We start from the raw sequence: 19,298 nt of genomic DNA on the forward strand, positions 1-19,298 counted from the left end.
CGTTCTTCAATATAATATGTTTACAAAATACTAATATAATATTGATACTTTAAACTATCAGAATCTATATTCCACGTCCGATTCTAACTGTTCCAATGAAGTGATTCCGTTATCAAATTAGTAATGTTGTAGGTTGTCAATTGTGTATGCATGTGTTTTATTATTATATATTTATCTTTAAAATTGAAGGGAATCAATACCAATGTTTCGAAAGTTCCTAATTACCGATTAAAATGGTTTTTCGCCGCATACGGTTACCTGTGATAAGGGCGCATAATTGACCTTACATTTACCTGGAGTACTCGCACTACTAGACGGAAAGAGCGTCTACTGTTATCGTGTTGTTTATACTGCTAAGTTCTAGTGCTCACTGATATTTTTACTCTTGGAACTGATAATATTTGTTGGTGTTGAGAAATGCTGATATTTACTGTGGTTTGTATTGAGGCCTCTGACATTTGCTGATAGCTGTATACTGTAGGTGCTGAGGTGTTACATGAATGTTATTTTTTTCATTCCTGTAATAATTCATGCAGTCCTAGCTTAGAGTATAGCATTAATTCAGTAGATACATACTGGGGGTATATCAATTACTACTCTACTTTTACAAGAACCTGCTTTCGTAAATTTCTATTTTAATTCTACTTTCTTAAAACTTTCATTAAAATATTCTTAAATTCAATCTTTCATAAAAAGGTAATGATACCTCTCTCTCTCTCTCTCTCTCTCTCTCTCTCTCTCTCTCTCTCTCTGATTTTTTACGAACAGTACTGCTTTCACTATACAGAAAGTAGCCCAGATTGAAACTCAGAATCAGTTGGTAATTTCCAAATCAAAGTTATCTAATAACGACTGAAACTGACATTATATATAAAAATAAAACAATTATGTATGCATTTTAGTCATAAAATGTTTCTCAACAAAAGCTAAAAGAACTGTTAGCAAAAAAATCAGTTTTAAAAGTAAAGACGTCAGCCACCCCACCCCCACCCCACCCTCCGATTTCAGGAAGTTTCGGGGGGAGGGGGGTAAGTCGAAACGCAGTCATGGGTGAAGACACCAACCCAACTCAACCCCATCCCCCGGATTTCTTTTTTCTTATGAAGACTTTTGAAATGTTAACCCCCACCCCCCACCCCACCCCCGACACACTCACTTTGAAAAATGATCATACGTGTCTGAGGCCCGTTTTACAAAATAATTTATGACAAAGTCGCAAGTCTTAAATTGCATTACACTGTTATTAGTTTGGATAAGGGAATTAAAACGTTTCTGAAACTTAATTTTCAACATTATTTCTTCATTATTTTACATTGGAGTGAATCATCTTACAATGAGCGGGGTAATTCCATTATGCAGGGTTGGTAGTAAGTCGTAAGTTCTTTTGTAAAATGCACCCCAGATTAGTAAGTGCGGTTACATTGTTAAACTTATTATTCACCAAGTGTGTATGTAACTGAACGTCATCCTCGCGCACTGTTATAGCATGTACGCACATACTATAGGTAATAAATATGAATACATGTGCCGTATCTGGATAATCAAATAATCTCTTTTTGGTAACACCCTGGTACTGTGACTACTAAATGGGATTGCGAGTTGTAGGTTGTTGTGTCCTAATGGCGATTTGGCATACGGTAGACACCAACACAAACCTTTGCCTAATAGTGACGAGGGAATCGGAACAGAAGAAAAACATAAATTTGTTGCGAATTTGTTTCATATTACATTGATGTATTCATTCATTTTTTTTTGGGGGGGGGTGACGAAATTATAATTCATTCGCTTCGTTTGATACACTTGTACATGAATAATGCATTTAATGAAGCCCGATACCTTTTTGAGAAAATACGGCGCAGCAATGCATGTTCGATTATGAAAAAAATGAAAATGCAGACCTCAATAACATGTATTTCGGTTACGTGTATATGATATACACAAGATATAACAACAATTTCTAATTATTTTTACGGGGTCATCAGTTTGAAAGAAGAAAAAAAAACTGCACTATTAATATAATTTTTAGAAAAGTCCATAGGCATAGCCTACATTCAGGATGTATGTAATTATGTAATTTAGGATCATTATTTAATAACTACACATAATATGAAATACAAGTATTGACATGAAAAGGAAATATGATTTCTCATTAGTCTGTCATAATCTGAGTTTGATGCATGTAGTTACCACATGTGTCAGAACCAAGGGACGCTCTCTGCCTAAAGGAGGAGCAAATATTCAATTTTGACCGGTCACACACCACCATTGTAGTATTGTGTGTGTCATAATAGAAGCACCTGTTCAATATTATCTACATGTATATACACATATAACTAGTACGTCTATCCTAGTAGAAATATCTGTTCAATATTGTTTTCCGTATATACCTACTTGCCATGTACTTCTATGTTCTTATGTGACGAAGCTGGACCGTATTCTGCCAGCGTACCATTTTTATTTTCTAAGTTGTCACCTACCGTGGAAACAATATAAAATGATTACAGAACTCTTTGTTGATTCGCGGTATTCGAGTTCTCCAGCTGGACGTTAAACAATATACAACTCTCTCTCTCTTTCTCTCTCTCTCTCTCTCTCTCTCTCTCTCTCTCTCTCTCACTTTTTCTCTCTCTTGCGCCGTTTTAGATTTAGTAGCGCCTCTATTATTGTGATGCCAATATGGTTTTAAAATAATTTATTGCAGACATTTAGAAAAAAATATTGATAATCGAGAGCGTATGTGGATATAAGCAAAAGAATTTTTTTTTTAATTTCAACTAGTTGTATTTGAGGCTGTTTCCCTCGCAGTATTTTAGACTACGATTAATTTTAAAGATATATTGTCCTCCAACCCGCCCACCCCACTTATTGTTTATAGTGGTGGTGATTGAGTGTGAGGAGAATGTATATTTAATATTAAAGCTTGAATGTTAGAAATTAAATCCTTGTAGAGACTCATCCACCTATCGATTTGAGAAATTAAAGTCGTAACGAGATGGGAGATGGGAGTGGGACGAGGCTTTTGATTTTATGAAGACCCCCACCCCCCTCCGCCAAACACGCGTACACTATTTAGGGTTTATTTAGAGTACACTAGTTCGGACAAAAGGAATAGTTTTCTTTATTGCCATCTTCTTTTCTTTTTTCGTTGTGCTTTTCAAGGATTTCGGACAAGTCAGCATGCAACTTTGAAAAAAAAAATAGTTGTTAGGATGGGGCTCTAAAAAGTTTGATCTGGAGTTAGGTCATGTTGCATCATGCAATAGCCTTTTTGAATAAAAAAAATCGCGTTATGGGGATGTCTTGATGATACAAAAGTATATGTTTAATTTGTATATTTCGTGCAGATTCAAAGGTGTTTTTTTCCGCCACCATAGAACTAGAGGGGCTCAGCTAATCCAGGTGTTTGAAATTAACACAAGTATTTGACGTCTAGCAATAGGTGTGTAATATATTTGGTCGATGTAATTATATTTCCTTTGCACCGACCCAATTTCAAACTTTTTGCAAGAAGTCAAACACTTCTGTTAATTTCAAATACCCGGACTAGCTAACCGTGATTTAGTTCTATTATGGCAAATACCATCAGGATTTGCATGTAACATACTTGTTATACACAGTTTATTGTATTTTCCAGACACTCCCGATGAACAATTTTTAATAACAATATCTACCAAACTATATCTCTTCCGGTCAAATGTAAATAATTCATAATTAATCATTTTGAAACATGTGGATTTTTATTTCTATTGATATGTGTTATAAATTAATTCGAATTGTTGATTATCTATATCACTGTTAAGTTCTATTTTGAATCAAGTTAATTTGATTAGATACATATCAAATTATTATAATGGAGAAATATCGTAATTCAAAAACTACTGAGAGAGAGAGAGAGAGAGAGAGAGAGAGAGAGAGAGAGAGAGAGAGAGAGAGAGAGAGAGAGAGAGAGAGAGAGTAATTATTGAATATCCCTAATTCGTTACAGTCACTGAATACTGATTCATATTCAAAACATGAATTATCCGTATTACCCATTATTATTATTATTAAATAGTGGATTTAATGATATCTCAAATGAAGAAATTAAAGAAAGGGGTTAAAATGAAAGTGTTCAATACCGTGTTTTCACAGACACGTATGCGATATTTGATATCGTTGTAGCTGTCTCAATACGCTGTAAAATAATGTGTATCTCTTCAGAAACTGTTTTAGAAAAATCACCACCTTTATGATGTTTACTTTACTCACGACCAGTTCCCACACCTCCAGTAAGGTGATCGATACAAACAGCATTTAAATCGGCAGTGTACGGAACAGACTTAGAGTTTTTTGAATATTGGTACCGGTTTTGAATAGAAATAAAAATCGGTCTTTACTCGGTAGTTTATAACTTTAGACATATTAGTATTGATAACCTTCATTCAATAAGCAAATTATAATAACAACCGTAATTAATAGTGATAAGAGTTACTAAATAACATATTTATATTTCGACAAAATTGATCATCTGAAGACAAAATTACCGTATTTAGCTACTTTTAAATCGTCCATGGGATATAGATTTTGATGGTGTAAATTATCCATCTTTTATTAGAATTTTGTAAGTTATGAACGAGGTTTTATATTCCGTGTGACACCGTTGGAAAGCTCCTTGGGCACACCGTGTTACGCGGAGGACTCTCGAATGCAATACTGGCGCGGAAATCGCAACTTCAAAGACACCTTTTTTTTTCTAGAACCACGCTAAAAGTGGACTCCTCTACTTCGGGACATTGCGTTTTTCGTGGAATATTACACGTGAACAACACAAGCAATATGCACCATGTATCAAATGAATGAATTCTAAAGATATAGTATCAACAATTTACTTTTATTTTCTCACCGTTTAAATATAAATCTTTTTATTCGGATTTTTTCAAATTGTAAATCGTTATCTAAAAAATGAAAAAGAAAACCAAATAAATGGGTTTTAGTTAAACATTTGAAATCACGGTCTAACAGTTTCTCACAGACTGAAACTTGGAAATTATATAATCGTTTACGCACTGAGAAATCATACAGGAAACGTCAACATCAGGTTTCCGAACGGTTTCAATATGGTTCACTGCTCAATGGCCGTAAGCGGCGGTCAGAGGTCTAAATTTTGAGCTCTTCACCGGTGTTGTTGACGTATACATATGAGAGAAAATATTTCGAGTTAGACGTTAATGGTACATTCACATTCACAGATTTTTCGTACAAACCCGTAAAAGAAACCGGATTGTTACGATTTAGACACTTTAATACCACCTTCACATTCACGGATTTTTCTTACGAGTCCCCACGGATCTCCGACTCGTAGTCAATCGCAAGCATTCGTAAATCACTCGTCGGTATCGGTTAATAACTCGTCACAACTCGCACACACTCTTAAGGATCCGTGAAAGTAGGGGCAAATCTTTTGACATGTCAAAAAAAAAATCACGATTGTCCACGGTTTTCTTTTTCCGTAAATAATTTGTAATAATCCGTAAGTATCGTAAACTGGTCGCAAGAACACGTAAACTGCTCGTACGAATCCGTAAAACATTCGTAATTTTTTAATCTTTGCGGTTAATTTAGGATATGTTACAGATAGTTTACGAGTTGTTTACGGATTATTACGAATGTCTAAGTGATATTTACGATTTCATTCACGTCGGGTTACGATCGCTTTACGGATTGTTCAGAGTCATTACAAGCACTTTACGTATAGACACGATTACTTTACGAGTACTACTTAAACTTTACGATTAAGGAAAATAAAAAAGACGCAAAATCTGACAGTTTCTTTCAGTTGATATAAGGTCAGGTCTAGCAAAAATTATTTGAAGTAGCCCGAGTGGTCTAGTGCTCAAAAAAGTAAACGTCAAACCCTGCCGTGTGATAACATAAAGAACTAAAAGAAATAATATCAAATGATCCACCCAAAATAGGTTTTTTTTCCTTGGCCAACAACCCCCCCCCCCCCTTACACACACATTCCATATTTAGAAAATAGCTGTAGACCACTCGGTTCTTTTAAACCCACGACACACACAAGTACACAACTTAAGGTTTTGATAATCGGACAATTTATGGACCATTTTTGTTTTCTTATTGCTTGTTAAAAAATTAAAACAAATTAAATTAACCGCCTACATGCCCCTTCTGATACATTGAAAACTATATGTATAAATGTTGTCACGGGCCTCTATAAAGTTCAATCTGCAGTTTGGCTATATTTCGTCATCAATGATTTTTTTTTAAAACTATTATTCTTTGGTGTGGTCACCGGGACTATGATCTACGACTATAACAATGACTTGTGTATAACTTGAATATTCCATGCAAATTTAAAGGATCTTTCGCCTCAATAGAACAATTGGGAGTGAGCTAATATGTGCATTTGAAATTAACAGAAGTGCTTTGCTTCTTGCAAAAAGTGTGAACTATATTGGGTGGCGCAAGAAACCCGTTATCTTAGACTAAATCTGAAATCGCATGAACCCAAAATATTTCACACTTTTCATAAGAAGTCAAAAATTTATTTTAATTTCAAATATCCAAAGTAGATAACCGTAGTTTAGTTCTATTGTGACAAAGACCCTAGGAATTCGCATGGAATATACTTGTTATACAAAAATCATAGCATTATCCAGACTCTCCCGATGAACATTTTTAATGAAAATCTCTAATTACATTGAACATACTCCGGATTTAAAAAAAAAAAGCCCAAAACAAAACAATCAATGGTCTGTAGCTTCACTTCTAACAATATTATGTAATGAGCTAATTCCACTTTGTTAATTATCAACATTGCTCTAATTTCTATGTTGAATCAAGTTATATTTGACAAGATGCATATTAGCACAATTTGATAGAAGCAATGATGTACCTTAAACACCACTTTTGTCAGAGAGAGAGAGAGAGAGAGAGTACCGATAATTATTGAAAATCCTTACTACATATATGCTTTTCATTTACTGGATATGCTAATTTGCATTCAAAACATGCCGAACGCATTAATATTGAACATAGAATATAAGAATATTTTAATGAAGAAAGGAATTAAAAGATTAAAAGAAAAAATTAAAATCCAGATTTCCTTAAAGACACAATATATGTTGGAATTGTCTCGAAATGTTGAAAAACAATATAAATATCAGGAAGGAGATGAAATATTGACTTCTTTCTTTTCTTAAAACCCCACCTTTATCATGTTTATTTAGCCTGCGGCACGTTTCACATTCCCTTCAAAGCGCCCATGGCCACAACAAAGCTCATAGAAGTTGTGTGTATTCGCAAATAACACACACAGTGGAACACGAACGACACGGTGGATCCTCGTGGACTTTCCACCATGGTTTTTCCATGGCTGGGTGTATAAAAGGTATGTGGTGTACTTTATATCCAGGTGTCCGTGTTTGCACGACTCTTTTGTATTAGGTGTTCTGAGATTGATCATTGTGCCTTATCATTATTACATACTAATTATTTACCGTCTTCTACAAATGTTGGCAGTAGGAGGTCATTCCGTGGGAAGAAACCGGAGTACCTCACCAGTCCAAACACAAATTTAGGTACGTTTTAGGTCAAAGGATTGTGTGTAAACCTTCATAACACAAACAACATATAACTGGAAGAAAGTCAATTTATTTAATTTTTAATTCACTAGTTCAAGAAAGTATTCAGGAAGTAAGACTCGAACACGTTATATATAATAAGCTCGCATGTGTGAGTGCAGCACACGTTTAATCATACACGTGTGAATGTACATAGATATCTGGAGGTTCATTATTCCACTCAACTCAATCTACAAAAATAAAATAAAAACATATTAATACACAAATAATTAGTAACGTTATATCATGCCATTACCTCACCAGAGGGCGCATTATGCAAGCTTCACTTGCACTTCCGAAAAAAAAAAAAACAGACAGAAAATTGATCGATTGTTTACCTGTGTACACAGGTGAGTATTTTACAGTAAATAGACAACAGTTAGCATAGTTTTTCAAAATGTAGGAACAGCCGGCTAGAAATTGTCTACTACAATTGTTGTTCTGTTACAAGCAGAAAAAGAACTTAAAATATTTTTTTCCCGCAAACTTCGTACTCGTAAATTGGGGGGGGGGGGGGGGGGGGCTCTGTTCGTCCCTCAATTTATCAGTTCATTCATTATTACATTTTAACCATTTCTTATTACTACTGAAAGAGTGGGGTGGGGGCCAATCCACCAATCAATCTTATTTCACATGTGAACATAACTTAGTTGGCATATGAAAATAACAGAAATTAAAAGTCATAAAAAATGTGGAGAGTCAGCCCCTTGGTTTTACGTGCTTAATACGTTGGTATATTAAGTACATATGCAAATTTCCTCTTATGCGAATCTGTCGAATTTTGATATCGTGAGCATTTATATAACTTTGTAAATTAACAACACAATAAAAACAACAATGCTCTTAAATGTATATCACATACATGTTACCAAATATTTAATGAATGGCAGCCGTGGGTTAAATGAAGTGGCGGTCACCAGTTAAATGAACATTAATGATATACTCTGACACCTATCACCGTCCGTAGTTTAGTGCTTCCTGTAAAATCGGTGAGTGTTTATAGCCAAAAAACCGACAAAAGTTAACCGAAATAAATATAGATCCAACAAATTATATTTATTAATTGGAGAGCCGAGATGATATCCCAGTACCCCTTCCCCCCCAACTCACCCCCACCCCCACCCACTCCCTTTTTGCGTAGTAAAATTCTCAATTTATGTATTGATTCACCAAAAATGTCTGGCATACAATCAAGTTACACAACATGAGGAATATAATGACAATAAAGTAATGGATAGTGCCAGCGAACCTGCAACCTAAGATTATTCGTCACCCACAGGGTTGAATTTCAATATAAACGGCGTACAATAAAAATATTCATTACAGACATATGTTGAAATTCAGTCTTCTGACGTAAATGTTGACATAGCTACCCAACATGAACTAGGTCAAACAAACATTTAAACAGGCGATAACACATGACTAGTGCATACAGGCCGACGCGCCGCACAGGTATTTAATCACGGGACTAGACGGAAGGTCGAAAGAACAGGGAGGCCATGTTGGATTTTCAGGTAAGACAAAATTATATACACGCATTCTGCCATCGTAGTGTCAATAATATCGATATTCCAGTGATCAATGCGATTTGGCTGTTCACGTATAATTCGGGGGGAGGGGGTTATAGATGCCTTATACTTAAATTTCATGTGAAATATTAAAATTAATGAACGCACTGTTTTATGTCATACAGTAATTCTACCTGGTAAATTGTTTTGACCTGTTGGAATATTTTATCAATATCCCCATTTTTTATTGACAGTAAACTGTTTGTGTGATCCCAGCGTCAGAAATGGATCCCCGGCGCAGTGCTCAGGAAGTCCTACTGTGTGACCTCTGTGAGACTGTCCCCCTACAGAGTCGTTGTGAAGTTTGTAATATAAATCTATGCAAAGCCTGTGTTGGGGAGCACCTCTCGGACTCCTCTAAACAACACCATGTTATGCCCTATTTACAAAGAAAGTCTACTCCGAACTACCCGAAATGTCCGAAACACGCCAATGAACTATGTAAACATCACTGTGAGGACTGTGACATTCCTGTCTGTATTACCTGCGTCTCCTCCGGTAAACACAAAGGTCACAAGTTATCAGAATTTCTGGATAAACTCAACTCCAAAACACAAAGTTTGCAAAAAGATTTAGAGGAACTCGAGACCCGAATTTATCCCCGATATGAAAAAATGGCGTCCGATGTCCAAACTGAAAAAGCCGAAATAGAAACGAATTACGGGAAACTAACCACAGCTGCCGAGCAAGAAGGTGAAATCTTACACCGGGAGATCACCGCCATTGTCAACCAGCGGAAATCTGCCATTCAGGAGATGAAAAACAAACACCTATCTACCCTGAACAAAAATACAGAAGAAATCACACAGAAAATGGCGGAACTCAAACAGATCATGTCCGACTTGAAATCAATCCTAAAATCAAATGACGTCTCCTTAACTTCTACTTACAAATCTAGGAATTCCGAATTTAGAACATTACCGCCTAAAGTTCGAGCTACATTGCCGAGTTTTACTTCTCAGAAAATAAACAAAGATCAGCTCAATGAAATGTTTGGTTGTCTGTCGCCATTATCCATTAACACAGAACATGGCGACACAATGAAGTCAGCAGAAGCTGTATCGTCTCCTCCAGTCAAACCACTGCTTGATGAGCCGCGCGTCACCGCCACCATAGACACTGGGTATAGACCACTATACAGTGTTAGCTGTCTGAGTGAAGATCAAGTCTGGACACGCGGGGAGAACGAAACCATGAAGCTGCTCAACCTCCAGAGTAAACTACTAACATCAATACAAACCAAGTCAGGGAACTATCCAGAGGACATAGCAGTGACACGGGACGGAGATCTTGTTTATACTGACTATAGTAATAACACCGTGAACTTAATTAAGAATAAAAAGATACAGACCGTGATCAGACTACAGGGGTGGCGTCCTCTCTATGTCTGCTGTACCGCGGGTAACAATCTCCTGGTTACCATGATCAGTGATGATAGAAAACAATCCAAAGTCGTGCGTTACTCCGGCTCCACAGAGACACAAAGCATTCAGTTTGATGATCAGGGTCGTCCTCTCTACTCATCTGGTCGTTATAACATTAAATACCTCAGTGAGAACAGGAACCTGGATATCTGTGTGGCTGACTGTACAGCTAGTGCAGTAGTGGTGGTCAATCAGTCAGGAAAACTCCGATTTAGATACACTGGTCATCCCTCTAATACCAAGCACTCATTTAAACCATACGGCATCACTACAGACAGCCAGAGTCACATCCTGACAGCAGACTATTACAATCACCGTATCCACATCCTAGATCAGGACGGACAGTTCCTCCGTTACATTCACTGTGATTTAGTCGGTCCATGGGGTTTATGTGTGGACATCAGAGACAACCTCTTTGTGGCTGAGTGTCACACTGCTAAAGTGAAGAAAATCCAATATCTATAAACACAGTGTTAATTACACATCTCTACAGTGTTAATTACACAGTTCTACAGTGTTAATTACATCTACCAACACAGTGTTAATTACACAGTTCTACAGTGTTAATTACATCTATCAAAACGGTGTTAATTACATATTTCTGCAGTGCTATTTACATCAGTGTGTTGATTACAGTTCCTTGTTAATTACAGCCCTGTGTTAATTACAGCCCTGTGTCTGTGATGTGTAATGTACTTGTGTTTGTGAGTTTAACTGATAGAACATTAGTCTCTCACTGTTGTTTACCAATTATATCTTATCTGTATCATTATGTTTAGTGGAACAGTATTAATATTAGTACATGCCTAACTAGTTTGACTTTCTTACTTATTATCTATAAACACTCTTTTGAGGACTAATTTGACTGTGTTACTAGTTATCTATCTATATACAACCTTTTGTGGACTAATTTGACTGTGTTACTAGTTATCTATATACAATCTTTTGTGGACTAATTTGACTGTGTTACTAGTTATCTATCTATATATACAATCTTTTGTGGACTAATTTGACTGTGTTACTAGTTATCTATATACAATATTTCGTGGACTAATTTGACTGTGTTACTAGTGATCTCTATGCAATCTTTTGTGGACTAATTTGACTGTGTTACTAGTTATCTATATATACAATCTTTTGTGGACTAATTTGACTGTGTTACTAGTTATCTATATACAATGTTTTGTGGACTAATTTGACTGTGTTACTAGTTATCTATATACAATGTTTTGTGGACTAATTTGACTGTGTTACTAGTTATCTATATACAACCTTTTGTGGACTAATTTGACTGTGTTACTAGTTATCTATATACAATCTTTGGAGGACTAATTTGACTGTGTTACTAGTTATCTATATACAATCTTTGGAGGACTAATTTGACTGTGTTACTAGTTATCTATATACAATCTTTGGAGGACTAATTTGACTGTGTTACTAGTTATCTATATACAATATCTTGTGGACTAATTTGACTGTGTTACTATTTATCTATCTCTATACAATCTTTTGTGGACTGATTTGACTGTGTTAGTAGTTAATTTTTATATACAATCTTTTGTGGACTAATTTGACTGTGTTACTAGTACTTGAATATTATTTGGTTTGTTTATCTTATATTTCAATATACATATATATTGTCAATGTGTATATTATAGATAAACATGATTTAGAGTACAGTCTTACTTTATTACTGAGTACTTACTTAGATTTGTAGTACATGTACTATAACAGAGAGTGATCTTCAGATCCAAGGTCACCGTCTTCTGTTTACAATCAATAACATCACAACAGGTATTTAAATCTCCACCGTCCTACAAAATAAACACAGATAAAGTGTTATCATGACAAACTGAATTATCAAGAATAGTTTGTGGCATAAATATGTAAATGTGATGGGAAGGAGAAAATTTATGTCTTAACCGGGAATCAAACCAGACAGCCCTGTATTAGTAGTCAGGTGTTCTAACTACTGGACTATCCAGGCTAACATCCATTGAGTGATTGGACCAGGAATCAAACACGAGGTCCCTGGATAAGGAGTCAGGTGTTCTAACCAGCTACCCGGGCTGATATTCATGGTTTGACTGGACCAGGAGTCAAACTCGACGCCCTTTTTTGTGTGGGGGGGGGGGGCCTCCTTGGCCGAGTGGATAGAGCATCGCGCTCAAAATCACACTGCCTCTCACCTCTGTCGGCGTGGGTTCGAATCCCGCTCACGCTGGTAAGTGAGAAAGTTTCCCAGTTTACTTTCGGAAGGTCGGTGGTCTCTTCCCAGGTACATTATATCTGGGTTCTCTCTCCCACAAATAAAAACTGGGCGCCACCAGATAACTGAAAAATTGTTGAGTGTGGCGGACAACATCAATCAATCAATCAATCAACAGACTACATTTTTGCAGTTACTGCTCTTATACCAGAAGTAGGGGTGTGCTTATCGATGCGATCCCAAGGTTCAGATAAAATAGCATCAACAGTGTATAGAAAAGCTTACGGTACAAACTTTATTATGCTGAGTTTTAACAGGTTGCATCATATCTCTAATGATAAAGAGGTGTAGTTCCTTTAATTTGATGGAGAACGCACATTTCGTCAAATGTAGGGGATATTAGACGTTTAATTCTTTATAAGTCATAGTAACAACAATTTCACAAGTAATATGTTAAATATTAACAGACACCTGGGCATAAAAGCACATGACAATACCCTAAGCTCTAAATCCTAAATTTTTGGGGAGGAAGGGGGCGGCACAAGAGGTCGATATTTCATTTCAATTTACCAATTCCTTAAAAGCTACAATCCAATATAATTCAATACTACTATTTAAACAGGAGGTTCATGGGCCATATCGCTCATCTGAGTCACCTTGGCCCATATTTAAAGATTGTCCATATATATTCGTTTGTAAAACTTTGATCCCCTATTGTGGCCTCATCCTACCACCTGGGGACCATTATTTTAACAAACTTGAATCTAAACTATATCAGGGAGCTTTCATGTGAATTTATAGTTTCCTAGCCCAGTGGTTCTTGAGACGGAATATTTTAAAACATTTTACCTATGTATTTGTATGTAAAATTTTTGATCCATTATTGTGGCACTATCTTACTCCAGGGCCATCATTTTAACAAATTTGAATCTGCACTATGACAGGAAGCTTTCATGCAAATGTAAACTTTTTCTGTCCCAGTGGTTCTTGAGAAGAATATTTTTAAAGATCTCTCCCATATATTGTTATGTAAAACGTTGATTCGCTATTGTGTCCCCATCCTACCCTGGGAGCCATGATTTCATGAAACTTGAATCTGCACTATCTCAGGAAGTTTTCTTGTAAATTCGTAATTTCCTGGTCCAGTGGTTGTTGAGAAGATTTTCAATTATTTTACCTATATATTCACATAAAAAAAAACTTGATTCTCTATTGTGGCTCCAACCTACCCCTGGGGGTCAGGATTTTAAGAAACTTGAATCTGCACTATGTACAAAAGCTTTCATGTAAATTTCAGGCTCTTTTGGCCAAGACGTTCTTGAGATGAAACTTTTTAAATCGTCCCACCCAATTTCTGCATTTTCGTGATTATTTCCCCTTTAAAAGGGGCATGGCCCTTCATTTGAACAAACTTTAATTACCTTCTCATAAGAATGATTTGTGTCAAGATTGGTCAAAATTGGCAGCGTTGTTCTGGAGAAGATATTTCTAAACGTCGTGAATGTATTTTCACAAATTCATCTCCCCTCTGATCAGAGTGGCCCTTCATTTGAAAAAAGAACATTGAATTCCCTTCACCCAAGAATGATTTGTGCCCAGTTTGGTTGAAAGTGTCACAGTGGTTCTGGAGAAGATTTTTACAAATCCATAATGTATTTTCACTATTTTCGTATTATCTCCCCTTGGAGCGGGACATGCCCCTTCATTTGAATAAACTCGAATTCCCTTCACCAAAGGATGCTTTGCACCAAGTTTATTAAAATTGGCCCAGTGGTTCTGGAGAAAAATATTTTAGTGTTGTCAATGTATTTTCACTATTTTGTTATCATTTCCCTTAGCAAAGGGGAGCGGCCCTCCATTTGAGCAAACTTGAGATCCCATCATCCATAAATGCGTTGTGCCAATTTTGGTTGAAATTGGCCCAATGGTTCTGAGATAAAGATTTTAACCAAGTTTGGCCCCGCCCTGGGGTCAGAATCCCACCTCGGGGGTCATGAAATTTACAATTTTGTCAGAAGCCTTCCTGCTCTACATCACTATGCATTCAGTTTTTCACTTCGGGGGGGGGGGGGGGGGGTCTTGAGAAGAAGATTTCTGAAAATTGGTCAATTTTTGGCAGTTTTTGCCCCACCCTAAGTCTCCAGAGGTGCTGGAGTCCTGCAATTTACAAGTGATGTCCCCCCTTGTCCCAATGATGCTTCATACCAAATTTGAAACAAATTGGACTGGTAGTTATCAAGAAGGAGTTTCAAATGTTCAATTGTTAACGCACAACAACGACGGATGACAACCAATTGCAATCCCAACCTAAAAATTGCTGTGCTGTATACGAATTATTGTGCATGCTTTGTTGAGAACATGCATTATCTTGACAAAGGTTTCTCTTGAAGTTAAATGCGATTGTACACATAAACTGTGATATTTTCCCAATTTACAGGCCCCAAAAGGGAGTGTGTACTAAATATATTCGTCGAAATACGGTAAATGTGATTAGTTACATGACTGTAGAAAGTATACAACAAATTGATGTGCATTATTTGTCTCACCCAAGTAGATTCCCGCACAAATAGTCACATGATTTAGGCTTTTACACATTTTGGATGAGGCTTCAATGGTGAGTATGAATCTGTCGCAGTAGCCCCCACCATTTCCAAATATTTACCATGCTCTTTCAATCTAAGACAGTGAGATTTTGACTTTCTTTACTATAAAATATTTACTTACACAATTTGTTTCATATTTAAGGATGAATCTATTTTTGTAGTTGATATCTTTATACACATGTTTAATGAAGAAATGCAATTACCCGTGACACTTACTTTGTCTACATCATGTATTCATGTGCATTAAATATAGTCTCTTTAAACGTATTCACAGGACTAATTTAATTAACTATTAATTATAAGAATGTCAACATATGATATGTCATCAACACTTAATGATAAAAAATAATTTTGAAAATCTTTATGCGTCAGATCTCTTTGCTGTCGGTGTAAGAATAAACAGAAAAAGTTTGTGAGCCGCTGAAAATCCACTTTTAAACACGCCAGTGACAGCAATGAACATCTCGCTTCGGAACCCGCCTCAATAATGATGCAGATAACAGTTAAATGTCGTCCATCCCCTGTATTCATGAGGAGATAACAGCACTGTGAACAATGTATTCCATTACAAGTTACTGAGCTATCCCGACCAATACCCATGGTTTGTCCGGACCGGGAATTGAACCTAAGACCCGTGTATTACATCATTTATAGTCAGGTGATCTACCCACTGAGCTATCCCGACCAATACCCATGGTTTGTGTGAACCGGGAATCGAACCCGAGACCCGTATATTACTAGTCAATTGCTCTAACCACTGTGCTATCCCGACCAAAACCCATGGTTTGTCCGGACCGGGAGGAATTGAACCCGAGATCCCTGTATTACTAGTCAGGTGCTTTAACCATTGAACTATCCAGGCTGATAGTCACAGTACATATAGCCAGGTGCAGATTTAAGTTTGTTGACAGTGTTGTCCCCGGAGGAAGGGTATAGGCCAGGATACGGGGTCAAAGTTTCATGTTGGAATATATACGTAAACTATATTCTCAACATTTCGTATATGAGCATTCTATGTGATAAGACCTTTCGCTCGGTATCAAAGTTTTCATCATTGTGACCTTTGAGTTTCAGTTTGACCTATTTTTAAGAATACCCAATCTAATTAAAATCAGATGTTCTCTAACCGTTACAATGGCGAATTTTTCAATCATATGGAGACATTACCAAGGCCGGTGTAGGGCTTCAAAATAAGGCCTTTGCTCGGCACTTACGGCCATAGAGCAGTACGGTTTATTTAGCATGCCACACCTACTGTGACACGGGACATTCGTTTTTAAGGTCATCTCCGAGGACCCGTGACATCCACACCTGAAGCCGAGAGTTTGGTGATAGGACTGGCACTGGCTATTTTAACGACTATGGTCTGTCGCGGCCGGGATTCGAGCCCCGATCTTCCGCATGCGAAGTAAACGCTCTATTCTCCAAGGCGGTTTACATTGGGGAAGAATCTGAAAGCTTTGCAATTGGGATAATCAAAACTTTAGGCTTGTTCATAACATTTGAATAGTGAGTGATGAGGCTCTCATATTTCTTATGTGCATTTCTTATACAAAAAATGTTCTGTGGTATTAATAATAGTCATTGACTGCACTGTTTTTGTCATTATTGAGATTTGTTCATGATTTTGACATTTTAAGAATCTGCCGTCTTCCAACTTTTATTTCCGATATTATACTGCTTTTGAAAAAGAACTAAATATGTCATAGTGAATCAAGGGTCATGTCGCTGTCAAAAGTGATCATACCTAACCCATTTCCAAAACTTTCATTCAAAATATATATGTTTGACGGAGCAAATAAGCAGAAACATTAATTGTTAATTTTTTTAAAGTCCAGTGACTCAATTCCTCCAAACTTATTTTACCACAACCAAATACAGACTCGACCTGTATATTTTCAGGATATATCTATATACCAAAACTTCAATTCAAAATATCCATGCATGATTAAGATAATGAACGGAAACTGTAAATTGTTTAAACTTTTCCAAGTCCAAGATGAATAACTCTGTCAAAAATCATCTCATTGAAACCATGCATAAAAACCTCGACCTGCATCTGCTTATGATATATTTATTTTCAAAATTCCTATTAAAAAGAAATAGATGTCCCCATATGAGTGAGAAGTTTTTGTGAGTGATGTTAAACAATACACAATTCAAAATGTCTACCAATGCCTGATAACAAGAAATGTCCTTAGAAGACAAATCTCCCCGTAGAACACTCTATACGATGGAAAATGGTGAATTTGTGTGAAAAACAAATAGTTGCCAAGATATTCTCTGGACAAGGATATGAAACGTGTAACACCTCTGTCCCTCAAAACAAAACAAATTCATCACTTCCTTGAATATTATAAAGTATTCATTAGATTAGCAGGTTCACAACTCCTTTATCAATATAGAACAGAAACCAATATTTAATTGAATCTGTGTATCGGTACTATATATATACTCAGGACAAACCTCGTTTGGGAGGGTCTAATGGGTGGGAAGCATGCATTATTTAAAAATGTCTAAGTCTAAGAGGCACAACTCTGTCAAAGAACAGATTGGGATATTCACATGCATCTATATACCAAATTTCAGTTGAATACGCACATCAATGCAAGGTGAAGATAACGAACAGTGATCAATCTCATAACTCCTACAAGCAATACAAAATAGATAGTTGGGCAAACACGGACCCCTGGACACACCAGAGGTGGGATCAGGTGCCTAGGAGGAGTAAGCATTCCCTGTTGACCGGTCACACCCGCCGTAAGCCCTATATCCTGATCAGGTAAACGGAGTTATCCGCAGTCAAAATCAGTGTGCCAAGAACGGCTTAACAATCGGTATGAAACACGTCAGACAGCATTCGACCCAATGCGAGGTTGTATTGACGAACTAGATTGCTATAACGACCATAGAATTTGCGAAATGCTGACTTCAATCAAGACTGTTGAAATCCCTGTACCATCAACTTGTTTGTCAGTAGCTTACCTCGATTTAAAAACTGACTATACCCAGAACAAGCTCTTGCATATCGAATCAGTTGAGATATATAAACACCATATGCAGGTGATAATGGAATATTGCTATATAAATGTGGGAAGTTGACGATGGAGAAGCTGAAATCATCCCGTTTGTCATACAGTTGAGTTGTTAGTTTGCCGTTAATGTCTACTTTCAATAAAATATCTAAGTATGAAGCAGAAGTGGACGACTCTGTGGACGACTCAATAGCAGAGATAGTGAACGTAAACTGAATTTTGATGGAATAAAGGAAGTATGGATTGATGAAAAGGGCTGACACTATGCCCCAGTCATTTCGTGGTAAGAAAAAATGAATATTTACGTAATTTCATTAACAAACCTGACATGTTCTATAGCAGTTGAGATTTTCATATCTAATTATGTCAGCGGATCGGGGAAATTATCCTCATCAATCAGCTGGACATCTCCAGTAACTGCTACCCTGCAAAATTTATTCTCATATTAAGGATTAGGTAAAACAAAAACAAAAATGACCTCTTCTCGCCATAATAAAATGCCTGTAGAACAAAATGTATACATATACACATAAAGTCCCTATGAACTATAAAGCTTTGTGGAATTCTGTTGAGCAGTTTCAACAAAACTAACAAAAACAGGACTGACAGACTGACCAGTGAACAAATCAAACACATTACACCTTCGGCAGCAGCTCATTGTGTAGGGTAAAATGAACGATAATTATCAAACACTTGTTACAACGAACCCAACCCTTACCAACCCCCACTCGCGTATAATAAAATATACGGCCTGATTGTTTTCTAGATTTCATTCTTTTTTCCAAGGCGGTTTACATTGGGGAAGAATCTGAAAGCATTGCAATTGGGATAATCAAA

General features: G+C 36.6%; 2 protein-coding genes across 13 annotated transcripts in view; one reads left to right on the forward strand and one right to left on the reverse strand.

The window, feature by feature from the left end:
* Window positions 1-7,638: 7,638 nt before the first annotated feature.
* LOC125661118 (uncharacterized) overlaps window positions 7,639-19,298 on the reverse strand; it is a 47,071-nt gene continuing 35,411 nt past the window's right edge. For 6 of the 12 annotated variants that reach the window (XR_008798209.1, XR_008798207.1, XR_008798208.1 and 3 more), the window contains 4 exons: window positions 18,785-18,886; window positions 12,320-12,428; window positions 10,542-11,050; window positions 7,639-7,813 (listed from right to left, as the gene is read on the reverse strand). The gene's annotated coding sequence lies outside the window, so the exon portion shown is untranslated. Of the gene's footprint in view, window positions 7,814-10,541; window positions 11,051-12,319; window positions 12,429-14,244; window positions 14,367-15,369; window positions 15,500-16,681; window positions 16,885-18,784; window positions 18,887-19,298 lie in introns of all 12 variants that reach the window. The other 6 variants (XR_008798212.1, XR_008798215.1, XR_008798214.1 and 3 more) reach the window with 6 other exon arrangements.
* LOC125661074 (tripartite motif-containing protein 2-like) lies at window positions 8,740-12,288 on the forward strand. The gene is made up of 2 exons (XM_056148072.1): window positions 8,740-9,136; window positions 9,385-12,288. Exon 2 carries the CDS (start codon window positions 9,415-9,417, stop codon window positions 11,077-11,079), a length of 1,665 nt encoding a protein of 554 aa, XP_056004047.1. The 5' UTR covers window positions 8,740-9,136; window positions 9,385-9,414; the 3' UTR covers window positions 11,080-12,288.

Source organism: Ostrea edulis, chromosome 8 (genome assembly GCF_947568905.1).
Source record: "Ostrea edulis chromosome 8, xbOstEdul1.1, whole genome shotgun sequence".
Taxonomy (NCBI): domain Eukaryota; kingdom Metazoa; phylum Mollusca; class Bivalvia; order Ostreida; family Ostreidae; genus Ostrea; species Ostrea edulis.

Excerpts from the sequence above, each read along its gene's own strand:
- LOC125661074 (XM_056148072.1), top strand. The coding sequence starts at position 9,415 with ATGGATCCCCGGCGCAGTGCTCAGGAAGTCCTACTGTGTGACCTCTGT.